Source organism: Chiloscyllium plagiosum, unplaced genomic scaffold, assembly GCF_037043375.1.
Source record: "Chiloscyllium plagiosum isolate Xiang-an unplaced genomic scaffold, Cpla_swu_hap1 HiC_scaffold_3, whole genome shotgun sequence".
NCBI lineage: Eukaryota > Metazoa > Chordata > Chondrichthyes > Orectolobiformes > Hemiscylliidae > Chiloscyllium > Chiloscyllium plagiosum.
The window spans coordinates 154,740,254-154,767,592 of NW_028270141.1; the positions used below are offsets into that span (position 1 = coordinate 154,740,254).

General features: G+C 45.6%; 1 protein-coding gene across 1 annotated transcript in view; it reads right to left on the bottom strand.

Annotated features, from left to right (window-relative positions):
- LOC122540182 (dynein axonemal heavy chain 8-like) overlaps positions 1-27,339 on the bottom strand; it is a 1,370,012-nt gene that overhangs the window by 570,288 nt on the left and 772,385 nt on the right. Inside the window, exons 43-45 of the mRNA XM_087976825.1 lie at positions 23,279-23,451; positions 13,248-13,426; positions 2,389-2,576 (exon numbers count right to left, since the gene is read on the bottom strand). Of these exons, the coding sequence (XP_087832951.1) occupies positions 2,389-2,576; positions 13,248-13,426; positions 23,279-23,451 (540 nt within the window). The remainder of the gene's footprint in view (positions 1-2,388; positions 2,577-13,247; positions 13,427-23,278; positions 23,452-27,339) is intronic.

Here is a 27,339-nt window from a genome sequence, read left to right on the forward strand (position 1 = left end):
TTAAGAAGGGTGGTAAAGGCAAGCCAGGGAACTATAGACCGGTGAGCCTGACGTTGGTGGTGGGCAAGATGTTGGAGGGAATCCTGAGGGACAGGATGTACATGTATTTGGAAAGGCAAAGACTGATTAGGGATAGTCAACATGGCTTTGTGCATGGGAAATCATGTCTTACAAACTTGATTGAGTTTTTTGAAGAAGTAACAAAGAAGATTGATGAGTGCAGAGCAGTAGATATGATCTATATGGACTTCAGTAAGGTGTTCGACAAGGTTCTCCATGGGAGACTGATTAGCAAAGTTAGATCTCATGGAATACAGGGAGAACTAGCCATTTGTATACAGAACTGGCTCAAAGGTAGAAGACAGAGGGTGGTGGTGGAGGGTTGTTTTTCAGACTGGAGGCCTGTGACCAGTGGAGTGCCACAAGGATTGGTGATAGGTCCTCTACTTTTTGTCATTTACATAAATGATTTGGATGCGAGCATAAGAGGTACAGTTAGTAAGTTTGCAGATGACACCAAAATTGGAGGTGTAGTGGACAGTGAAGAGGGTTACCTCAGATTACAACAGGATCTTGACCAGATGGTCCAATGGACTGAGAAGTGGCAGATGGAGTTTAGTTCAGATAAATGCGAGGTGCTGCATTTTGGGAAAGCAAATCTTAGCAGGACTTATACACTTAATGGTAAGGTCTCAGGGAGTGTTGCTGAACAAAGAGACCTTGGAATACAGGTTCATAGCTCCTTGAAAGTGGCGTCGCAGGTAGATAGGATAGTGAAGGCGGCGTTTGGTATGCTTTCCTTTATTTGTCAGTGTATTGAGTACAGGAGTTGGGCGGTCATATTGCGGTTGTACAGGACATTGGTTAGGCCACTGTTGGAATATTGCGCGCAATTCTCGTCTCCTTCCTATCGGAAAGATTTTGTGAAACTTGAAAGGGTTCAGAAAAGATTTACAAGGATATTGCCAGGGTTGGAGGATTTGAGCTTTAGAGATAGACTGAACAGGCTGGAGTGTCAGAGGCTGAGTGGTGACCTTATAGAGGTTAACAAAATTATGAGGGGCATGGATAGGGTAAATAGGCAAAGTCTTTTCCCTGGGGTGAGGGAGTCCAGAACTAGAGGGCGTAGGTTTAGGGTGAGAGTGGTAGGATAAACGAGAGACCTAAGGGGCAACTTTTTCACGCAGAGGGTGGTACGTGTATGGAATGAGCTGCCAAAGGAAGTGGTGGAGGCTGGTACAATTGCAACATTTAAGATGCATTTGGATGGGTATATGAATAGGAAGGGTTTAGCGGGATATGGGCCGGGTGCTGGCAGGTGGGACTAGATTGGGTTGGGATATCTGGTCGGCATGGACGGGTTGGATCAAAGGATGTTTCCATGCTGTATGTCTCTATAACTCTATGACTTCGAACAAGGGATAGAAGGTATGAGTACCAAATTTTAAGATGGCAAAAACTGTATCTGGAGTCGTGTGCACTGTGTTGGCTCCCAATTTAAGGATGGATGGGAACATGTTGGAGACAGTTTCAAAAGCTTTATTGGATTAATATCTGGAATGGGTGTTTTATGAGGCTGGTATTAACTGGAGTTTAGAAATGTGAGAGGTTACTTGATTGAAGCATATCACACGAAAGGTAGACATTTCCTCATAAGGGTGAATCTAGAACTAAGTGTGAACCATTTAAAGCAAGCATGATGCTTTTTTTTTCTCTCAGAAAGCTATGTATCCTTGGAACTACCTTCCTGAAAAGGTGGTGCAAGCAGAGTCCCTAAATATTTTAAGGCAGAGGTAGATACCTTCTTGTAAAACTAGGGATGAAAAGGTATCAGGGTATGTGAAAATGCAATCTTGACTTTACATTGAGTGAGATTAGCCATGATCTTATTGAATTATGTAGCAAACTTAAGGGACTGAATGGCATTTTCCTTGCCCTCGAGTCTTTCTAATATTATTGATTGTCATTGCATGTTCTTTGTTAATTATAAATCCAGTTCAAAATATTATCCAACTCTCAGAGCATGCAGTATAGACTGCTTTACTATTTGAGGTTGAGTATGATGAAACTGACAAGAAGCAAATGAATGAGAAACTGAAGTAGGCTTTGGGCAGCGTGCTCAAACATTCAACAAGATCATACCTGATCTATTTCAATGACATTCCACATACAATCCCTATGTGGTGAATATATTAAACAGAAAATCCAAGTTCTACTTTGTCATTTTGAATCATATTGTACTTGATACATTAACTCTGCTTCTCTTCTCACAGATGCTGCTCAGATTTCACACCATATTCTGCCTTCACTTCAAAATCTACCCCCTTTAGACCAAGCAAACTCGTTCAAGCATATTTCAGCATTTCAACTTGCCATTCACTTTCTTACCATTGTGATAAAAATACCAAACTCTGGATTCAATGACACGTTATCTCCGTCAGTGAAGATAAATTGTTTCTTTCTTTCTTTTCTTGCCATAAGAATAATATAAATCTGTTGAGCTGCGACAGATAAAACTGGCAGCTCAATTCGATTAAATTCATCAAAGCAGCCCCAGGAACCAGACTGTGCCAAACCTGAAAAATACAGAACACTGGTTACTACTGTTTGATATTGCAAAATAAAATTAGTCAATGACATTTTGTAGCTAGTTACTCATCAATAACTTTTAATTAGTTGACATTTCATCTGATCATTTCAAGTTGGCTGTTGACAATATTTTGAAATGATCACAACAAAAACAACAGCAACTTGCATTTAAACAGCATCACAAATCTAGTAAAATACCTCAAGATGCTTCACAAGTACATTATTCAACAAAATATGATAAATTTTCAGAAACAATTCTGTGGAGTGAGCGGTAAAAATAAAAAGATTGAGAGAGAGTTTTCCCAAGCTTAGGACCAATGCAATCATACATAGAGTTACAAATGGTGTTGCTGAAGGCTTATCATTGAAGTAAACTTGAAAGGTTGTAAATTGGGGGAAACTTCAGCAATTGGAGAGGATGAGCCATGGAAAGTTTTAAAACCAAGCTTTACTAAACCAGGTCAGTAACCAAAGAGGCAATGAATGTATGGCACTGAATATGTATTTGGGCATAAGCAGTAGAGTTTTGGAGGATGTAAGGTGAAATGGTTTTGGCAATGGAGAAGATTGAATCAGTGTGTGGGCATCAATGACAGGACTAGCATTTATTGCCCATTGAAATTCTGCAATCTATTTTGAGTAGGTAGAACAATAACAATGTTGTAAGTTCCAGGATTTTGACTCAATAACATTGAAGAAACAATTAAATATTTCCCAGTCAGAATGGTGAGTGGCTTGGAGGGGAAATTGCAAAATTGCAGGTGGTGGTATTTCCAAGTATCTGCTGCCCTTTTCCTTCCCGATAGAAGTGGTCAAGGGCTTAGAAAATGCTGTTGACAAAACCATGGTAAACGTCTGCAGTGCATCTTGTAAATAGTTCACACTGCTGCTACAGTTTGTGGTAGAGGGAGTGTATGTTAATATAAATATTGTCATCAAGTGGAATGTGTTACTCTGGATGGTGTCAAGTTTTGTGGTTGTCAATGGGAGAGGTCAGGGCCTCGGTTGAAGGGTAAATAGGAAGGAAACATTATAAATGCTTTTGCCTCAGCCCGAGGTAGCATAAATAAAAAGGCAGGATATATAACAATGGAACTAGAAAAAGATAGTCCTCACATCGGGAAGGAGTGGAGATGAGATGGATGTGTGGTCAACTGCGTCTGAGGCTGCATATACATCAGGTAAGATGAGAAGATTAAAAATTCTTAATGTAGTGATCAAAGAATATAGCATATAATTGAAAAAGGACACGTGCGAAAACATCCCATATTACATTCTTCAAGACAATTCTTGATCGGTGCGGAGTTCACTTTTGTTTGTCATTTGTATAAATGATTTATGAGAATATAGAAAGCATGGTTATTAAGTTTGTGGATGACACCAAGATTAATGGTATGGTGGACACTGAAGAAGAACACTGAATAGGATTCGTTAGGCACGACCTACCCTTCACAAAACCGTGCTAACTGTCCCTGATCAGATTATTCTTTTCTAGATGTTTATAAATCCTATCTCTTATAACCTTATCCAACACTTTACCAACAACTGAAGTGAGACTCACTGGTCTGTAATTACCAGGGTTGTCTCTACTACCCTTTTTGAACAAGGGAACCACATTTGCTATCCTCCAATCCTCAGGCACTATTCCTGTAGACAATGATGATTTGAAGATCAATGCCAAAGGCTCGGCAATCTCTTCCCTTGCTTCCCAGAGGATCCTAGGATAGATCCCATCCGGCCCAGGGGACTTGTCTATTTTCACACTCTGCAGTATTTCTAATACCTCTTCCTTGTGAATCTCAATCTATTCTAGTCTAGATGCAAGTATCTCTGTACCTTCCTCGCCAACATTTTCATTTTCTATAGTGAACACTGTCGAAAAATATTTATTTAGTGCTTCCCCTATCTCCTCTGACTCCACACACAACTTCCCACTATTATCCTTGATTGGCCCTAATTTAACTCTTTGAGGAGAAAGTGAGGTCTGCAGATGCTGGAGATCAGAGCTGAAAATGTGTTGCTGGAAAAGCGCAGCAGGTCAGGCAGCATTCAGGGAACAGGAGAATCAACGTTTCTGGCATAATCCCTGGAGCAAAGGAGGCTGAAGGGTGCCCTTACAGAGGTGTATAAAATTATGAGAGGCATGGATAGTGTAAATAGGAAGGTCTTTTCCTTGGGGTGGGGGAGTCCAAAATTAGAGGGAATAGGTTTAAGGTGAGAAGGGAAAGATATAGCAGAGACCTGAGGGGCAACATTTTCACTCAGAGGGCAGTGTATATGTGGAATGAGCTGCTAGAGGAAGTGGTAGAGGTGGATACCAGTACAACACACTTCAAAAGATATTTGGACAGGTATATGGATAGGAAAGGTTTAGAGGGATATGGGCCAAACACAGGGAAATAGGACTCGTTCAGTTTAGGAAACAAGGTTGTCATGGACAAGTTGGGCTGAAGGGCCTGTTTCTGTGTTGTACAAATCTATGATTCTAAGAATCTTACCAGAGATTTGAGCTATGGGATGTAGTCCAAAGATAAAGGACAAACCTTCTTGATTGAGGTGAGGAGAAATGTTGTCACTCAGAATTGTGAAACTTCACATTCTCTATATCAGAAGGCTGTGAATATTCAATTGTGGAACATAAATAACACTGACAGAACTGTAGACACTAAGGGACTTGCAATGATTGCCTGATATCAAGTCACCTTTTATTTACTTGTGCACAATACACTGGCTGTGGCCAGCCAGCTCAAAGTCAGTCTCCTGAATTAAAAAGATTCTAAATCTCCTGATTCTATTTTTTTTCTTTTCTTTGTTTTATTGAGGAGATTCTAATCTCCTGAATTTTATTTTTTATCCTTTATGCTTTTATTCCCCAAAGAAACCAAACAAAAATAAAACAGTAAGGTAATGACTCAGATCAAGAAAAATTTCCCTACAGTCCACTGGCTGTGGCCAGCCAGCTCATGGTCAGTCCACTGAACCTAGGAGACACCAAATCCCATGGGTTTTTTTTTTTACACAGGAGATTTTTTTGTCTTGGTTGTATTTTTCTTTTTTCATTTTTTTCTTTTTTTGAGGAGACTTTAATCTTCTGCTAATACTTCCTTTTTTTCCTTTCTTTACTAAGGTGAGTCTAATCTCCTAGTTATATACCTACTTTTCTTTAGTGTCCCATCAACAAATCACCTTGTATTTTCCAGTAGAAAGTGAGGACTGCAGATGCTGGAGACCAGAGCTGAAAATGTGTTGCTGGAAAAACGCAGGTCAGGCAACATCCAAGGAACAGGAGAATCCACGTTTCAGGCAGCACGAAATGTCGATTCTCCTGCTCCTTGGATGCTGCCTGACCTGCTGCGCTTTTCCAGCAACACATTTTCAGCTTTTATTTTCCAGTGCACAGTACACTGGCCAGCTAGCTTGGAGTAAGTTCTCAATTGTGGAGATTCTAATTTCCTGTTTATACTCATTTTTAATGTGGTTTTCTTTCTCTTTTACTGTGGAGATTCTAACCTCCTGATTATTTTTCTTTTTTTTTTTAAAAAGATTAGATTAGATTACTTACAGTGTGGAAACAGGCCCTTCGGCCCAACAAGTCCACACGGACCTGCCGAAGCGCAACCCACCCATACATTTACCCCTTACCTAACACTACGGGCAATTTAGAATGGCCAATTCACCTGACCTGCACATCTTTGGACTGTGGGAGGAAACCGGAGCACCCGGAGGAAACACACGCAGACACGGGGAGAATGTGGAAACTCCACACAGTAGGTCGCCGGTGGGGTGTGGTGTGGTGGGGTGGGGGTCACAAGGTACACGAATCTTTATTCAATTCCCACCACCAGGAAGCTGGGAAAACACCGGGGTGGCCAGTGACAAGCACTGCCCTTCACATCAAAAAGGGCAGTGCTGTGTGATCAAAACAGTGAAGGGGAGGGTAGGGACTAAAATCAAAATAGAGTTGGAGGGGGAAGAATAATGCACTCCACTCGCTGTGGCGCCCACCGTGCAGCACCCTCCATCCCAGATCCCCGAGAGAAAAGGGGGAGGACTCCCGCGTAGAGAGCCCTCCACTGGGGATCCCCACCGCCCAGTGGCAAATGGGCATGCCAAGGCATGTCCAGACGGTGGATGAGGGAGAAGAGGTAGACGGTGTGCAACAGCAGTCTATACAGGGCCCGCCTTTTTACCCCCTGGAAGGGAACAAAATTAAAATTCCGGAGGCGGCTCAGATTGTGGGGCACAGGCTCCCGCGGGAAGTACGGGACCTTGGGGCCAATGTGAAATTCCATCCAGGCTGGGGTGAGTGCGGATAGGATCCCACCGCACACCTGAGCGTCCTCCAACTGGTGCACTACGTCAGGTCCGAGCACCGCCATTTTAAGGCGTTGGATGGCGGTGGCCACGTACAGGACGTCTACCCCGGCCCTGCTCGCTATGTCCGACACCCAGCACGGCCCTGACCCTGGTCACCCTCGCCGTCACGGCCCTCCCCTCTGACAGCCATTCAAACCCACGAGTACAGAGGTGCAGATGCCTGAGCAATGGCTCCCCGAGGACAGCCGCTACTCCTGCCGGAGGGTAGGTGCGACGTGATTCGACCATGTTCCAGACAGTGATCAGGTCCTGGTAAAAGACAGGCAGCGTCTTGAGGGTGACCTCCAAACCGTTACGGTCGACGAACAGGAGCTGCGTGTTGTAGTTGAGGTTACGCACCTGGCGGAAAAAATACAGTCTCCAGGGCACACCACCTAGGAGGAGGCTCGAGGTAAAAGGTATTGCTGCAAGATCTGAAGGTGGAATGTCGCGACATGGGTGCGGACGCACACCAGCGACTGACCACCCTCCTCAATAGGGAGACTCAGGACCTGCGCAGCAACCCAGTGCATCTTTTTGTCCCAGAAGAAGTCGACCAAAGTTCTCTGGATGTCAGCGACAAAGCCAGGCGGAGGGACCAAAGTGACTAGTGGGTACCACAGCATGGCGGCCACCAGCTGGTGTATGAACAGCACTCGACTCCTGTAAGATAGCACTCGGAGCAGTCCTGTCCAGCGGCCCAGGCGAGCTGAGACTTTGGCCTCCAGCTCCTGCCAGTTGGCCGGCCAGGATACCTCAGCCGGGCTGAGGTAGACCCCCAGGTAGAGGAGATGGGTAGTACTCCAGCTGAACCTCCGTCACTCCTCCGGCAGACAGTCCACCCACCACGGACCGACTAGTAGTCCGGAACATTTGGCCCAGTTGATCCTGGCGGAAGACGCTGCCGAGTACACGGCCTGACACTCTCGCATCCTCCCCAGGTCAGCCGGATCGGTGAAAGTGAGGAGCACGTCCCTCGGCGTAGGCCGGAGAGGACCACCCCCGTGCCCGCGCCGCGCAGAACCAGCCCCGACAACCTCCTCCGCAAGAGGTGCAGGAAAGGCTCCACACACAGGGAATACAGCTGGTCGGAGAGGGGACAGCCATGACGCACTCCTCTCCCGCAGCGAAGGGGCGTCGTCAGGGACCCATTAACTTTAACCAGACACTCTGCTGTGTACAAAAGTCAGATCCGGTCGACGAACTGCATCCCGAACCCGAATGCCCACAGAGTCCCGAGCAGGTACTCGTAATCGTCCCTGTCGAACGCCTTCTCCTGGTCGAGAGACAGGAAGGCGCTCGGCAGACCAGCCCGTCGACAGAAATGGATCAGGTGCCGGACCAGGTGGACGTTGTCGTGTATCCTCCGGCCCGGGACCGTGTAGGACTGGTCCGGGTGAATCATGTGGGCCAGCATAGAGGCCAGGCGAGAAGACAACAGCCTGGCGAAGATTTTGTAGTCCGTGCTGAGGAGGGAGACCGGACGCCAGTTCTTCAAAGAACGAAGGTCCCCCTTCTTTGGCAGCAGGACGATGACCGTCCTGCGCCAAGAAAGGGGCAGCTCTCCGACATTTAGATACTCCCCCAGGACCTGTGCGTAGTCGCTCCACAGGACGTCCCAGAACGCCCTGAAGAACTCCAGTCAGCCCATCCAGCCCCGGGGACTTGCTCCTCGAGAGCCGGTCGGCTCCTCTAAAGTGACAGGAGCGTCGAGCCTTCCTGCATCCTCCAGGCCGAGCTGCGGCAGGTCCTCCCACAGAACTGAGCATCCTCGCTGGACGGATCCGGAGAGAACAGAGCCGTGTAATAGTTTCGGACGTGAGCCCTGATACCCTCCAGATCCAAGAAGAGGGACCCGTCGTCGGCCAGCAGCACAAGGAGCTGATGACGGGTGCCACGCCGTTTTTCCAGCAAGTAGAAGGGGGGGTGCCGCGGTCCAGGTCCTGGAGGAGTTGGATCCGCGACCTCACGTATGCGCCCCGAGCCCAGACGAGCTGCAGGTCCCGGAGCGCGGCCTTCTTCTCTTTGTACGCCCTGTGCAGGGCTGGGTCCGCGTCGGGCTGACCGAGGCGTGACTCCAGGTCGAGCATCTCCCACTCCAACTCCCCGATCCTGGATTTCCGCCTCTTCGTCGACCCCCTCGCATAGTCCTGACAGAAGCCGCGGACATGAGCCTTGCCCACGTCCCACCATAGCCTCAGAGGGGAAGCTTCCCCGCTTCCTTCTCCAGCCAGCCCAGAAACGACGAAACGAGTCCCAGAACAGCTCGTCCTCCAGCAGCAGGTTGTTAAAGTGCCATTACGCGGAGCCGAGCAATGGGTGCCAAATGGAAGGAGTTTTGCCCACACCAGGTGATGGTCCGTGCACGACACCTGCCGCGTGGAGGCCTTCGGAAAACAGGAGGCATACACCCGCGAAACGCACAGGCGGTCGATTCTGGACGCTCCGACCCCAGGCCTCACGAAGGTGAAGGCGATGGAGTCGGGATGAAGATTCCGCCAGACGTCCACCAGGTCGAAGGACTTGACCAAGTCCCCCAACCTCCTCCCCAGCCAGTGTGGGCACCTCCGTGGTCTCTGCTCTCGAGGACGCAGTTAAAATCTCCCCCGAGGACAACGCACTGGAGGCAAGATGAGCGGACACTTCTCCGAAGAAGCTCGCTTGCCTCGGCCCGGCCAGGGGAGCGTAGACGTTCACCAAGTGAAGCACCGTGCCCCCCAGCCGAATCGTCAGGTGAAGCAAGTGGCCTGGCACGGGCTCCCTGACCCCCAAGATCTCCGGCTGAAAATGCGGGGCCAACAAGATAGCCATCCCGCCAGATCTGCGGGTGAGGTGACTCATGTAGACCCCTACCTCGCCACTCCAGGAGCCAGGTGGCTTCGTCTCCCGGGGTAGTGTGGGTTTCTTGCAGGAAGCACACCGCATACCTCCAGTCCCGAAGGACCGAGAGGGTCTGGAATCTGCGCTGTGACTCCCTGCTGCTGTTGATGTTGAGGCTGGCTATAGTTGTCTCCATGTCGGAAGCGTTGTGCAACCACCACCAGTACAGTTAAAAACCGATATATACATTTACTGGGAGGACAGGGGAGGGGCACAGAAGTCCCTCGCCCTTACCAGGAGTGCCCCTAGGAAGTTCCTGACTCGCTTTCGCTCATTCACGTCGAGCCCAGGCGCCTGGCGAGCAGTGTGGGCCGACCAGTAAACTCTTTCAAAGGAGCTCCAGCGGTCGAGCGCCAGTTGGGCTCTATCCTGGCGACTCAGTTTCCTCAACAAATTCCTGGAGTTCCTTGAGGGGGAGATCGGTGGCGGACACCGGGGACGACGCGGACTCTGTCTGCAGTGACATTTGAGTCCCAGGTTCCCCCCACCTGGGACTCGAAAATGTCACTGCAGACAGAGTCCGCGTCGTCCCCGGTGTCCGCCACCGATCCCAAACCCTCCTCCGGGAGGTTGCCCTCAGTTACCAACCCCTCCCCCACCGAGGATGGGGGCTGGTCCGGCGCCACCAACTGGCCTCAAACCGCGGCAACCCCACCTCCGTACGCCATCCAGAAGGCGCGGTAGGCCACGCCCTCGTGGAGGAGGGTGAAAGAGCCCTCGGTGACCTCCTCCCAGGACAGGTAAATGAACACCTGGCGTCGGAAGGAGTATATGTGTCAGAGGGCAGGGTCCTTAAGACCAAGCAGGAGCAATTGGACACCCGACCGGATCTCCCCCAAGGTGTTGAGGTGGGGAAGAAGGAGCTCACTGGAAATGAAGGGCGGGGCGTTGGAGATCACGACCCTCTGGGCTGTGACCTCCAAAGGGTCGACAGGCAAATGTGTCCTGCCCACAGTGCGCCTCCTCTCCACGGCCAGGTGGACCGCCTGCTCGGTCTTTAGGAAAAAGACGGCCTTCCCGTACATCCGGGCCGCAGCGACGATGGCCAGTGGGCCAACCACACTAGCCATGGCCTTACTGCAGGCCTTGATGGACATGTTGGAGTGGGGATAGGCCTTTACCCCCAGGCGTTTAGTCAGGTGCCTGAAGGGGGTTGCGGTTGTGGCCGGGGTTGGGACAGCCGAGCCTAAGGCTGCGGCTACCCCGGCATAGGTGCGGCTGGGCCCCGTGACCTTTGGGCTCGCCCTACTCTGCTGCTGGATATTAGTAGGCCTCAGGCAGCAGCAGTGAAGGTGGGTCTCTGGCAGCAGCGGCAGAAGTCCTGGGGATGTGCCCAATGCCAGTCACCCACGGCGAGTCCCAGGCAGCGACAGTGGAGACCGGCCTCAGGCAACAGCAGTGGTGGAGGCAGGCCTGGGGCGAGTCCCAGGTAAGCCCTTGGTCACAGCAGGGGGGGGGGGGCAGACCTGTTGGGGAGGGTCCCCAAGGCAGCCCCAAAGTTTAGTCCCAGGCAGCAGCAGTGGAGGTGGGCCTCTAATAACAGCAGCAGTGGTGGAAGTCCTGGGAGGGGCCCCAAGGCAAGTCCCAGACAGCAGCAGTGAAGCAGGCCCCAAGCAGCAACAGCTGAGGCAGGTCCACGCAGGTTCCCAGAGACTAGCAGTGGGAGTGGGCCCAAGGTCAGCAGCAACACTCCCTTGACCTGGGTGAGGCCCAGGCTACAGCTCCAAAAGTAGGCCCCAGACTCAAAAGCTCTCACCTGCTTCTGCCTCCTCCTCTTTTTCCTCCCCTCTCTGTCTGTCTGTCTGTCTGTGGGGCAGCTAGTCCAGGGTCAGTCCCCTTCAAGGAGGAGAGTCCTTGCACATTCATACACTGATCCAACTCTCAAAAGGGAAAAACACCCAGGTAGCCAGTGACAAGCAGTGCCCTTCCCATCAAAGGGTAATGCTGTGAGATCAACCTCCTGGTTATATATATTTTATTAAACAAATTACAAAACAGTTTACAAAAAACATTGACAGCTGTACACAAAAGACAGCAGTTTTACAAGGGAGAGGAGCAGCAAAGCTAGGCCCCGAACCCTACCGTTCAACCATTTTACAGGGAGAGGAGGACAAACCTCAAATCCCAGTTCCACATATGACAAGACAGTGACAATGACATTTGTACATTAGACAATACCATTACATACAAAAGTGCAGACAATACAGACCCAACAAGCCCCCGCCCCTCCCACCTTCCGACCACTCTAAGGCAGCCCGCCCCTACCCACCTTCCGGTTCTCGGTCACCTCCTGGTTATTTTTTTTTTTATTTATTAAACAAATTACAAAACAGTTTACAAAAAACATTGACAGCTGTACACAAAAGACAGCAGTTTTACAAGGGAGAGGAGCAGCAAAGCTAGGCCCTGAACCCTACCATTCAACCATTTTACAGGGAGAGGAGGACAAACCTCAAATCCCAGTTCCACATATGACAAGACAGTGACAATGACATTTGTACATTAGACAATACCGTTACATACAAAAGTGCAGACAATACAGACCCAACAAGCCCCCGCCCCTCCCACCTTCCGACCACTCTAAGGCAGCCCGCCCCTACCCACCTTCCGGTTCTCGGTCACCTCCTGGTTATAATTTTATTAAACAAATTACAAAACAGTTAAAAAACATTGACAGCTGTACACAAAAGACAGCAATTTTACAAGGGAGAGGAGCAGCAAAGCTAGGCCCCGAACCCTACTGTTCAACCATTTTACAGGGAGAGGAGGACAAACCTCAAATCCCAGTTCCACATATGACAAGACAGTGACAATGACATTTATACATTAGACAATACCGTTACATACAAAAGTGCAGACAATACAAGCCACTCCCACTCCCACTCCCACTCCCACTCCCACTCCCACTCCCACTCCCACTCCCACTCCCACTCCCACTCCCACTCCCACTCCCACTCCCACTCCCACTCCCACTCCCACTCCCACTCCCACCTTCCGACCACTCTAAGGCAGCCCGCCCCTACCCACCTTCCGGTTCTCGGTCACCTCCTGGTTATATCGGTCAGCTAGGGCTTTCCAAATTGGCCAAGTTAACAACCCCAATTAAGGACCTCATAGTCAACAAGATCCAGCTGGTTCTAATCACTACAGGACTATTTGGTGGGAAAGGAGTTAGGGATGAGTTACAATTTAAACAAACTGTGGAGTAGGCTTAAGGCTCTGTACAGCCAATTCCTACTCTTACTCATAATGTTCTTATTCTATGAGAAAGTGAGGACTGGAGATCAGAGTCAAAAAGTGTGGACAGTCCTCCTCCTTGGATGCCGCCTGACCAGTGATGTTCTTATTTTATGATAATTATGTGGACTTCTGCCTTCACTTTAAATATGGTAACATTTTTTTGCACTTTCATATACACTTACCTTTGTAGATTCTTCCTAATCCTCTGAAATCCATTTGATCAGAACAATTAAACACAACTACATATTTTCCAAGAGCTTTGCCCATGTCCTTCACAGTCTCCGTTTTGCCTGTACCAGCAGGTCCTGCAGGAGCTGCTCCCATATTCATCCACAAAGCTTGAGCTAGAGTGATATAGCACCTACAATTAGAGTAAAACACAGCATTTACCATTATCAGTGTAATTCCTAAAAGTAGTTAGTGATTTTTGAGAAGATTGATAGCTCAGATTGATGATAAGTATGTAAGTTAGCTCACTGAGCTTGAAGGTTTGTTTTCAGACATTTTGTCACCATACTAGACAACATTGTCAGTGGGAGTCTCTGATGAAGTGCTGGTGCTATGTCCTGCCTCTCTATTTATGGGTCTTGGTTTCTTAAGGTGGGTGATGTCATTTCCAGTTCCTTTCTTTTCAAGGGAAGGTAGATAGGGTTTAAATTGATGTGTTTATTGATGGAGTTCTGGTTAGAATGCCATGCCTCCAAGAATTTGTGCACGTGTCTTTGTGTGCTGTCCCAGGCAAAGTGGTATCCTTCTTTGTCTGTATGTATAGAAACTAATGATAGTGGGTCATGTCTTATGGTGACTAGTTGGTGTTCATGTATCCTGGTGGCAAGTGTCCTGCTAGTTGTCCGATGTAGTGTTTTTTTACAGTTCTTGCATGTTATCTTGTAAATGACGTTAGTTTTTGTTGGAGAAATTCAGCCCAATGAATCAGATACTACAAATGAGGATTGCTGTGAAATTTCCAAGAGGTTTATTTAAAAAAGTGATGTCGTGGAAGAGAAATTGACCAGGCTGACACAGAACTGATTCTCTGCACAGATGGCCAAAATGCTCTTCCCAGAATGGAAGGTGCAGGTATGCTTTCTGGGGTACAAAACAAAGGTGTCACAGTACAATGGTGCGAAGTGATTAAAACACAAATAAAGTGAATGGAAATAATCAAGTGTCTTGCAGTAGCAATTCATTTGTAATTGATACAAGAGATTCCAACCATCTCCTTGAGTGGGTGAGAATGTCTTCGAGAGGATTCTTCATTGTATTTCCCGTCCACGCAAATATGTGGTAAATGTTCCTTCTCCTGGCACCCAGGTCTGTCCATTGTGTTCCTCCTGCAAGCGAAGTCTTCCGGAGCACCTCGGTCTGCCTCTTTGTTTATGCGGTATCGGTTTCAATGGGAAAATAAGTCTTGTTCCAGGCCTACCCGCGTCCCATCCCACAACTGCTTTATCGGTACATCGATGACTATTTCAGTGCAGCTTCATGCTCTTGTCCTGACCTGGAAAAATTCATAAACTTTGCTTCCAGTTTCCATCTCTCCATCACCTTCATCTGATCCATCTCCGACATTTGCCTTCCTTTTCTTGACCTTTCTGTCTCCATTTCTGGCAATAGTCTATCCACTAATATCCATTACAAGTCCACTGAATCCCACAGCTATCTGGACAACAGCTCTTCTCACCCTACATCCTGTAAGGACTCTATCCCTTTCTCTCAGCTCCTTCGCCTCTGCCGCATTTGTTCCGATGAGGCCACTTTCCAAAGTGGTGCTCTTAATATGTGCTCCTTCTTCTCCAACCGTGGCTTCCCACCTACAGTTGTTGACTGGGCTCTTGACAGCGTGCGGTCCATCTCCCATGCCACGACCCTCACCCCCTCCCACCCCTCCCAGAACAAGGGTCCCTCTTGTTCTCACCTTTCACCCCACCAGCCTTCACATGCAAAGAATAATACTCCGCCATTTTCGCCGACTCCAACACAACGCCACCACTAAACACATCTTCCCTTCTCTTTCCTGAAGAAGGGCTTATGCCCAAAACGTCGATTCTCCTGCTCCTTGGATGCTGCCTGACCTGCTGCACTTTTCCAGCAACATTTTTCAGCTCTGATCTCCAGCATCTGCAGTCCTCACTATCTCCTCTTCCTTTCCCTCCCCCTGTCTGTATTCTGCAGAGATCGTTCCCTCCGGGACAACCTAGTCCACTCCTCCATCACACCTAACACCTCTCCCATCACACCTAACACCTCTCCCATCACACCTAACACCTCTTCCATCACACCTAACACCTCTCCCATCACACACGGCACCTTCCCATGCAATCGCAGAAGGTGCAACACCTGCCTCTTTACCTCTTCTATGCTCACTGTCCAAGGGCCCAAACACTCATTTCAGATTAAGCAGCATTTCACTTGTACCTCATTCAATTCGGTCTATTGCATTCATTGCTCCCAATGTGGTCTCCTCTTTGTCGGACAGACAAAACGCTGACTGGTTAATCACTTTGCTGAGCACCTTCGGTCTGTATGCAATCAGGTCCCGGACCTTCCCGTGGCTTGCCACTTCAACACACAATCCTGCTCCCATGCCCATATGTCTGCCCTTGGCCTGCTGCAATGTTCCAGTGAAGCTCAATGCAAACTGGAGGAACAGCATCTCATCTTCTGACTAGGCACGTTACAGCCTGCCGGTCTCAACATTGAATTCAACAACTTCAGATTATCCCATCTCAACCCTTCTGTTTTCATTCTGCTCAGTAATCTTATTTCATTTATTTTAAAATATTTTTTCACTGTTCTGTCCCTCTTATTTCTTGATTGTCTCTTTCTCTCGCTCCCCACTCTCATCACCATTTTTCCTCTCCTCTCCTCTCCTCTCCTCTCCTCTTCCCCCTTTGCTACCCTTGTTTCCCCTGTTTTCCAGTTTGCCTCTGTTCACCCATTCTTCCCCCCCTCCCCCCCCCCCCAATATTTTGTCACATAGTACTGGCTTCAGCCTTGGTCATTCACAGCTCCTAATTCCCTATAATCTCTCTATACACTGTCATTATCACCTCTTTATTGCTACCTTTGCTTCTGGAGCCATGACTCACCTTCTCTCAGCCTAGTATAAATACCTGCATATTTCTCTCCCTTTTTTAGCTTTGACAAAGGGTCAGTTAGCCTCGAAACGTCAGCTCTTTTCTCTCCATACAGATGCTGCCCGACCTGCTGAGATTTTCCAGCACTTTCTCTTTTGTGTTTTTTTGCCCTTAGGCTATTAGGACCTTACTGTGAAGGCTGTTTGGGAGTGTATTCTCTGGTCTGGGAGTAGCTTCGCCATGTCAGATTTCTATGTTAGCCCGTTTGGCCAAGGCTGGGGCGTTGAGTGTGTTCTGTGTATACTGGCAGGCTTGTTCTGTGTTTCACAGACTTGCTTCTGTGTTTTTTTTGTGGTCATGCTGTGAGTGATTAGATTAGATTAGATTACTCAGTGTGGAAACAGGCCCTTTGGCCCAACAAGTCCACACCGACCTGCCGAAGCACAATCCACCCAGACCCATTTCCCTACATTTACCCCTTCACCTAACACTACGGGCAATTTAGCATGGCCAATTCACCTAACCTGAAAAAGCAGGTCAGGCAGCATCCAAGGAGCAGGAGAATTTACGTTTCGGGTATAAGCCCTTCAGGAAATTTTTCAGCTCTGATCTCCAGCATCTGCAGTCCTCACGTTCTCCTAATTCACCTAACCTGCACATTTTTGGATTGTGGGAGGAAACCCACGCAGACACTGGGAGAATGTGCAAACTCCACACTCAGTTGTCTAAGGCAGGAATTGAATCCGGGTCTCTGGCGTTGTGGGGCAGCAGTGCTAACTGCTGTGCCACCCACGAGTGGGTAGGGTAGCAGACGTTTCTCCCAGAGTTTTGCCGGTGGTATCTAATGGATCTTTCAGGTTCATTAGTCACTGTTTAAGTGGTAGATTTGTGGGCTACCATGATGTCAAGGGGTCTGAGTAGTCTGCAAGTCATTTCCGATATGTCTTTGATGTAAAGTAATGTGGCTACAGTTTTTGGTTGCGTAGTGTCTGCTTGTTTGAGTTTGTTTCTGAGGAATCGGCAGATTGTGTTTATTGGGTATGTGTTGTTGTATTGGGTATCTTTACAACGTTTTCAAGAAAAACAGGTACCCAATAACCACAATCCGCCAATTGCTCAGAAACAAACCCAAACAAGCAGACACAATGCAACCAAAAACTAGAGTCACATTATCTTACAACTAAGACATATCAGAAATGATTTCCAGACTACCAACACACTTAAAGAGCAGCTAATGAATCTAAAGATCCATTAGATACCACCAGCAAAACTAACGTCATTTACAAGATACCATGCAAGAACTGTAAAAAAACACTACATTGGCCACACTAGCAGGACACGTGACACCAGGTTACATGAAAACCAACTGGCCACCAAAAGACACGACCCACTATCACTAGTTTCTGTACATACAGCCAAAGAAGGACACCACTTTGACTGGGACAACACACACATCCTGGAACAGGTGAAACAAAAACACACAAGAATTCTTAGAGACATGACATTCTAACCAGAATTCCATCAATAAACACATCGAATTAGACCCTACCTACCTTCCCTTTTTAAAAAAAAATTGGAAGTGACATCACCCACCTTAAGAAACCAAGACCTATAAAGAGAGAGGTGGGACATACCACCAGCACTTCACTGGAGACTCTCACTGATGATATTACTTTGTACGGTGATGAAACATCTGAAAACAAATCTTCAAGCTCAGTGAGCTAACTCAATTAGTAAATCCACTTTATATCTCAAATTTATGAAGCAAAATTGAAATATAGTTCAAACAACACCTTCATTTCAATGAGGATTGAACAGAATAAAACTGAATCAGCTAATTTACAGCAGTTACAGTTAGACTTTTAAGACACAGTTTTGGGGGGTGCTGCAACAGGATAATGAAAGGGGTACATAATATTCTGCAGATGCGTGTCCACTACCTAGCTGCCCACACCAAACCTCATGGTAGGGCAGGACCACAGCAACTCATTTGTTCATGACCTAACTGGAACTGTAAAATGGTCAATTAATTGAATTTAAAGCTCACTATCCAAGTTGGCTCTAATATTTTGGCTGTTTGGAGGAATGCTAAATGTGAGGTGATGCATTTTGAGAAGAATAACAGGAAGGCAGAGTATTGGGTCAATGGAAAGATTCTTAGTAGTGTGGATGTGCAGAGGGATCTTGGAGTCCATGTACATAGATCCCTGAAAGTTGCCACCCAGGTGGATAGTGCTGTTAAAAAGGCATACGGTGTGTTAGGTTTCATTCGTAGAGGGATTGAGTTCTGGAGCCACAATATCATGCTGCAACTATACAAAACTCTGGTGCGGCCACACTTGGAATATTGTATACGGTTCTGGTCCCCATACTTGCCACTTATCACCACAAGCCTGGATATTATCAAGGGCTTGCTGCTTTTTGAGATGGGCTGTTTCAGTATCTGAAAGTCATGATTGGTGCAGAATGTTGCGCAATCGCCAGTGAACATCCCCATTATGATGGAAGGAAGGACAGTAAACAAAGGAAACAATTTAAAATTAAAACCAGACCTTTCAGCAAAAAAAATAAAGTTTTTTTTCCACTGTTATTATTGGGAAATTTGGGTTCGAAAGTGGATTCACAGTTTGGTGTACATGCCCATGCTGGAAGCTACATATAATAATATACCTGGCTTTGTCCTTTGCAGACAGAAATAAAATGTACACACACTATCTTTTTCAAATCAGTAAATTAGGTAGCAACTATTTGCTGGTTCATTTCCTCAGGGCATTGCCCTGAGGAAATCAGTCAAGCTGCTTGTTTAAAAATTTAACAAAGCCTAGGTATTAACTGTCAACACTACTAATGAGTATATTCTCCATTGTAACCCCCGACCAGAGTCCACTTGCCAACCAATTGGCACTATCTTCACATGCAGTATAAATGCTGGTTTTCCCCTTGAATTTGTTTTCATGCAAAATGTCCTGAAGAGTGATAAAAAGCTTAAACAACATTTATGTTGTTTTCAATAATACTCAAGGTATTGAAGGAAGTGCCTCTGTATTCTTTGCTTTCACTTCCTTTGATATCCTTGGATGCATCTCAGCTGGCCCCAGTGTTTTTTTAAATTTAAGTACTGACGACATATCCAATATTCTTCCCTTGTCAATTTTAAACACTTCTGATGACTGAGTTGCATCTTTTATCACCATGGTAAAAACAATGACTGCAGATGCTGGAAACCAGATTCTGGATTAGTGGTGCTGGAAGAGCGCAGCAGTTCAGGCAGCATCCGAGGAGCTCCTCGGATGCTGCTGAAATTGCTGTGCTCTTCCAGCACCACTAATCCAGATTCTTTTATCACCATGGCTTGGGCAGCATCTGCTTTGTATGTAAAGATAGATGCAGAGTATTCATAACACCTCAGTCATGCCTTTTGTTTCAATTTGTAAATCTCCTTTTTCATTCATAATCAACCCTAATCCTTCTTTTAACCTGCTTTTACCATTCATGTTGTTATTGTTATTGTTACAACACGGCAGCGAACCTTTCTGCTAATTAAACCAAACAGAAAATTAGCAGAAAGGTTCGCTGCCGTGTTGTAACAATAACAATAACAACATGAATGGTAAAAGCACGTTAAAGCTCACCTCCCCTCATAATCTGTTAAAGTATGAGCGACAGAGAACTCTCAACTTCCACAATATAAAGAAAAATCAATTTATTCTTTAACTGTAAAACTGAACATTAAACAACAATTATTTATAACTCTAAGCCTCATATCTCTTTAAGGTTCATTTTCTACCTCCAACTCTGTAACAATATACTGTTCCAACAAAACACCCCTATAAAAGTGACATCAACTCAATTTTCAAAACCCTACAGCGTCTGTTATCTCCAGTGTCTGTATTCCTCTAGCTGTAGATCTCTCTGGGTTGTCTTTGGTCTTTTGCTGCAAAAGTGTTTCATATGAAAAGGTACCTTTGATAGTGAGTGTTTTGGATGGCAGTTACTCTCTCCGGCTAACTCTCAAAATGCCAGCTTCTTTATACCCCAAACATTGGATTGTCTCATTGGTTCAATGTTGACAAAACATTAAACTCAAATTCAATTGAATTTTAGTATCTCGGGGCATAATTTTAAACTGGTTCGATTAAAACTGTTGTGAAAACATAAGAACCAACACCAAGGTATTTTTGTTTCACCGCCAAATGTTACATATTTTCAACTTTCTAGTACCCTTTAAGGCTGCTAGTCAGTCACATGAGAGGTCCCTGCGAGCTTTCAGTGCAAAACAGCCTTCACTCTATCAAAGGTACAATACACACACTGCAGCACTGAGGAACTATGCAGAGCAGAGGAAAATCACCTATACCATGTATTCAAAAAGAATGGGTATCCAATGACACAGTCCACCGATTTTTCTCAGCAATAAACCCAAACAAGCAGACAAAACATGTCCAGAAACCCTAGCCACTCTCCCCTACATCAAAGACATCTTGGAAATGACTGCCAGACTACTCAGACCCCTTGGCATCATGGTAGCCCACAAACCCACCAACACACTAAAACAGCAGCTAATGAACTTGAAAGACACTATACAGACAATGAGCAAAACTAATGCCATTTACAAAATACCGTGAAAGGACTGTAACAAACACTACATTGGACAAACAAGCAAAAAACTAGCCACCAGGATACATGAACACCAACTATCCGTGAAAAGACATGACCCTCTCTCACTAGTATCCTTACATATGGATGAGGAAGGACACCACTTTGACTCGGACAACACATCCATCCTGGGACAAGCCAAACAAAGATATGCATGAGAATTTCTAGAGGCATAGCATTCCAACCGGAACTCTATCAACAGACAATCAAGTTAGACCCCATTTACCACCCCCTGAGACAAGGGATAGGAAGTGACTTCACCATAGGAAATGACATCATCAACCCAAAGAAACCCAAACGCATTAATAGAAAACAGGAATTTTCAGCATTGCTTCGCCTGAGGCCCACTGAAGGTGTTACCTAGTAGGGTAACGAAACATCTGGAAATGAACCTTTCAGCTCAGTGAGCAAACCTACATCCAAAACTTTAAGCTAAGCTACAAACCTTCTCAAAACTTGATAAAGCAAAGTAATTGCACCGTTCTTGTTTCTTTGTTCAAGCCAAATTGATTCTGTCCTTGAAATCTCTGAAATAATCTTCTTCTCCAGTTTGCAATGCTCTCTTTAAACAAATTCTCCATTTCGCTGCCATTTTCTTTCTTTTCCTTTCCTATCTTTTTTGAACACCATATAATCAGAAATGTTTAACACCCAGATCTGCCTTTCCTTAAGCCAGGTCTCTATTATTAAAACATTATGATTTAGATAAACTGTGTTTGTAACTCCAAAATATTATTAAATATATATTTTGCAGTCTAAATACATGGACTTAAGCCTTGATATATAGGGATGGGATAGTATCGCAGTAGTTAGCATTGTTGCCTTACAGCAATCCACATTCAATTCCAGCCTCAGGTGACTCTCTGTCCAGAGTATCCATCCGTGCAATGCAAGAAAGTCGTGGAAATGTTTTTGCTCTGATAGGGAGTGATACCAGTGTACTCGCTGGGGTATTGAATACAATATCGTACTTCATCAAGAAAGTGGAAGTACACTCAATAAAATATCAAAGTCAGTACATTTAAAAAAAGTTGTTCGTGGGATGTGGACTGAACATCACATGAACTGTTACAGTTCTTGCAAGTAAGGGCACTCAGAAGCAGTCCCCATGAAAGCTTTCATAACAAAAACAGAAATTGCTGGAGAAACTCAGCAGGACTGGCAGCATCTATGAAGAAAAAGCAGAGTTAATGTTTTTGGTTCAGTGATCCTTCTTTAGGACAGTGTTACTTGCATTTCATCTTCTGCCTCAGGACCACATGGCATCAACATTGACTTCACCAGTTTCCAAATCTCCCCAGACCCACTTCATACCAAATCCAATGACTTGGCATTGCCCTCTTGACCTGTCCTACCTGTCCATCTTGCTTTCCACCTACCTGCTGCACCCTCTGCTCCGGCCTATCATAATATCCTCAGAATAATCTGACAATTTTAAATTCCCTGTCTGGCAAGGTCGTGTGTGAAGTCAAGAATTGGGTCACATATGTAAGTTAGAGGGAAATTTCAAATTGTCTTAATAGGAAAAGATAATGAGGGACTGATGGTCCCCTGCTCAAAGGCAAGCCACTCCCTGCAGGTTGTGCCCCAAACTAGAGACACATTTTGTATTTTTCCAGTACCACACTTTTCGAATCTGACTCGCCAGCATCTGCAGTCCTCATTTTCTCTTATTCCACAGATGCTGCCAAACCTAATGAGTTCCTCCAGCAATTTCTGTTTTTGTTTCAGATTTCAAGCACCCCCGCAGTTCTTTGTTTTATTTTGAAGCTTTGTTAATCTTACTATTAAAAAAAAGTTGGCTTTAAGTGAACAAGGCAGAAAAAAAGAGGGATTGTTACTTAATTAGTTATATACGCTCCTGTTGAACTTCACAAAATGACATCCCACCTAGAATTGGCCCATAAATTTCCAGTAAAATAATGAAGGAAAAGGGTTTGCAGACATTAGGCTGCAAATTCATATTTGATAGAACTGACAAGATACAATGGTGGACTGGAGAACGGTCGGCTTTCAGCAAACATTGCACTATTGCAAAGGCCTGCATGCAAGTGGCTCAGAACTGGGTTTTGAGAAACAAGCTGGAAATGTGTTGTTGGAAAAGCGCAGCAGGTCAGGCAGCATTCAGGGAACAGGAGAATCGACGTTTCGGGCAAAAGCCCTTCTTCAGGGCTTATGCCCGAAACGTCGATTCTCCTGTTCCCTGGATGCTGCCTGACCTGCTGCGCTTTTCCAGCAACACATTTCCAGCTCTGATCTCCAGCATCTGCAGACCTCACTTTCTCCTTTTGAGAAACAACACAATTCAAGTTTATGGTCAGGTCAGTGGTATTGGGCAGGCAGCTAAAATTAGATGGGTTAAAATCTGGGGTCTAAGGCACTGGGCTAAGTTACAAGAGGAAAATCAAGTCAATGAATTGCTCTAACATCTAAAGTTAATCATGACAGGAAATGTTTCCAAAAAGTCCAAAGATTACCTGTCTGTCAAAGGTGTGATTACAAGTCGATCGGTGCAGCCCAGAAATTCATTCTGATAGATAAATTCCACATCAGTGATCCCCACTTTTATTTCTTGTGTGTCATCATTGAAATAAAATCGACTTTGTTTCAACCATTCAAAGTCACTTACTGTTCTGATATGCATTTTTACCTGTGAAGGAAACAGGTTAGAAAGCATGGTATTTACAGGTACATGAGTAAATATAAATAATGTCATGATGATGGGTCAAAACACCAAAGTATTTATTGACACTTTTTAAACTTAAATTTCAAAATGTGCTGCTTTTAAAAGGAGGTCTGCTACAGGATAACCTGAGGATTTAAATTCCCTGTCTGGCAAGGTCCAGTGTGAAGTCAAGAAATGGGCCACATGTGTAAATTATCAGGGAAAGTTCAGATAGATCTAATAAGAAAAGAAGGGGCTGATGATGCCCTGCTCAAAGGTGAGCTGCTCCCTGCAGATTGTGTCCTAAACTGGAGACACATTTTGTATTTTCCCTTTGAAGAATACGCAGGATAGAGATTAAAAAGCCAGTTGCAACTCCACTGAAGTGGACTAATAGGACTGAACACTCTTGTGTATACTAGTCTGAGTTCAAGCATTAACATGATGTGGTGATCACAATCAATCACTATCTTTTATTTCCTCTGCATTACAAGTAAAGAATCTCTCAAACTCTAAATACTGCAAAAAGATTAAAAAGGAAACAAGAGAACAAAGAAGTCTTTCATCCTGAATTCAAGAGTTCAACCACAGTTAAAAGGCATCAGAACTACAGAATATCAAGGCCAATTTATTGACAATCCAAAGCTATTCTTCAGGGGGTATTAGCAACTGTCTTCTTGAATATAACAGGGTGGTCTTGTGGGCCATTGCATTGCTCCTGGTGCGAGATCACAAATAGACCAAATCAGGTCAGAACAGCAGACCTTCTTCCCTAATAACTCTGAAAGAAACAAATGGATTTTAAGGATTAAGCTGTAATTATGTGGCTATCGTTGCTGACAATGGATATTTCATTTCAGCTTGCTTTCATGAACTGAATTTAAATTCTGTAATGGCTCCGGGGAAATGAGAACTTTGAAGCATTTATCTAAATTACAGGATTGTTAATCTGGTCACATAAAAGCTTTCATAAAGTGATCTTTTACAAGGAATCAGGCTGTATGATGAAAGATCTGAATCAAATCTGAGACCCATGAGGGGCTGTTTGAATTTGTGCAAGTCCTCCCAAAATTTGGTGAAATGGTTGCAGAGGCACTTTTTCAAGCATACTTCGCAAAGGAAGTAAACAAAAGAAAATTTGACATTGCTCATTCAAAACATGTTGATTGGTAGAGCTTATGAGATTTATGCCTTTTGTTCTGAGGAGGCTTGGAGATTATGAAATGGTAAAAAGGCTATTTTGGTGCAGATGTTGTTCCTTGAAGATTGCAGGCATACATTTTGGAATATACTGAAGCTGCCAAGTTGGACTTATTTAGAATTTGAGAGGGTAAAGCAAGGTAACTTTTGACCATTGAATGCAGGCATTAAAAGGTAAAGACTTCACATAAGACCTTTACGGAAATTATTATTATCACATTAAATTACTTACAGTGTGGAAACAGGCCCTTTGGCCCAACAAGTCCACACCGACCCGCCAAAGCGCAACCCACCCAGACCCATTCCCCTACATTTACCCCTGCCCCTAACACTCCGGGCAATTTAGCATGGTCAATTCACCTGACCTGCACATCTTTGGACTGTGGAAGGAAACCGGAGCACCCGGAGGAAACCCACGCAGACACTGGGAAAATGTGCAAACTCCACACAGTCAGTCGCCTGAGGCAGGAATTGAACCTGGGTCTCTGGCACTGTGAGGCAGCAGTGCTAACCACTGTGCCACTATGCCACCGTGCCGCCCACAAAGAATTTGAAAATGTACTCCTTTCAAGGGTACAAATTAATGTGGAAAACCAGAAGATTGCAACAGCAAGACAGGCAATTGAGATGACTGGTCCACAAATACAAATCTATTTCTGGCACTCTCATAAACCCAATATGGATTAGAAGGTGAAAGGTTAAAGGAAGGCAAGGAGCCAGGGTTTAGAATGTTCCAGAGTCTACTGCTCTGTGTAGAAAGGAAGGTGTTGCGTGTGGAAGTAATGTTTGAAGGTATAAGTGTTTTGAATATAACAAGGTGGGACACGTTCATGCAGACTGCTGCAAGTTTCAGAGTAGCAGGGTACACAAGATCAGTACAGAGCAAGGATCACTGATTGAAAGCATAACAGAGCAAGTTGAGACAGCTACTACAGCCTTGGGACCAAGTACAATCACTCCTGTGAGTAAACAAGGTACCTGAGAATTACAGGAAATTCTTGTCAAAAAGAAAAGTATTATGTTATTCCTGAAATGAGGCAAGTACAATTTCAGTCATACTCATCAGAAATCAGGCTTATGCCCGAAACATCGATTCTCCTGCCCCTCGGATGCTGCCTGACCAGCTGTGCTTTTCCAGAACCACACTCTCGACTCTGATCTTCAGCACCTGCAGTCCTCACTTTCTCCTCAGACATACAGGAGACCTTACTGAAGTCCATATAGATCATGTCTACCGCTCTGCCCTAATCAATCCACTTTGTTACTCCTTCAGAAAACACAATTAAATTCATGAGGCATGATTTCCCATGCACAAAACCATGTTGACTATCCCTAATCAGTCCTGCCTTTCCAAATACATGTACATCCTGTCCCTCAGGATTCCCTCCAACAACTTGCCCACCACCGATGTCAGGCTCACTGGTCTACAGTTTCCTAGCTTGTCCTCACCACCTTTCTTAAAAGTGGCACCACGTTAGCCAACCTCCAGTTTTCCTGCACCTCACCTGTGACTATTGATGATACAAATATCTCAGTAAGAGGTCCAACAATCACTCCCCTAGCTTCCCACAGAGTTCTAGGGTACACCTGATCAGGTCCTGGGGATTAATCCACTATTATGCATTACATGACATCCAGCACCTCTTCCTCTGTAATACAGACATTTGCCAAGATGTCACCATTTATTTCCCTACATTCTGTATCTTCCATGACCTTCTCTATAGTAAACACTGATGCAAAATACTCATTTAGTATCTCCCCCATCTCCTGCTACTCCACACATAGGCTTCCTTGCTGATCTTTGAGGGGCCCTCTTCTCTCCCTCGTTACCCTTTTGACCTTCACGTATTTGTAAAAACCATTTGGATTCTCCTTAAACCTATTTGCCAAAGCTATCTCATGTTCTCTTTTTGCCCTCCTGATTTCCCTCTTAAGTATACACATACTGCCTTTATACTCTTCTAAGGGTTCACTCAATCTATTCTGTCTATGCCTGACATATGCTTCCTTCTTTTTAGAGTCATAGAGTCAAAGATATGTACAGCCCAGAAACAGACCCTTTGGTCCAACTCATCGATGCCGACCAGATATCCCAACCCAATCTAGTCTCACCTGCCAGCACCTGGCCCATATCCCTCCAAACCCTTCCTATTCATATACCCATCCAAATGCCTCTTAAATGTTGCAATTGCACCAGTCTCCACCACTTCCTCTGGCAGCTCATTCCATTCACGTATCACCCTCTGAGTGAAAAAGCTGCCCCTTAGGTCTCGTTATATCTTTCCCCTCTCATCCTAAACCTATGCCCTCTAGTTCTGGACTCCCCAACTCCAGGGAAAATACTTTGTCTATTTATCCTATCCAAGCCCCTCAAGATTTTATCAACCTCTATAAGGTCACCCCTCAGCCTCCAACACTCCATGGCTAACAGCCCTAGCCTATACAACCTCTCCCTATAGGTCAAATCCTCTAACACTGGCAACATCCTTGTAAATCTTTTCTGAACCCTTTCAAGTATCACAATATCTTTCTGATAGTACTTGAGGAAGCCCAGAGTGGATACCTGGAGTCGAGGAAGCCCAGAGCGGATACCCAGACACAAGGAATCCCAGTGCGGATACCCGGCCTTAAGGAAGCCCCAGTGTGGATACCCAGACTCAACGATGCCCAGCA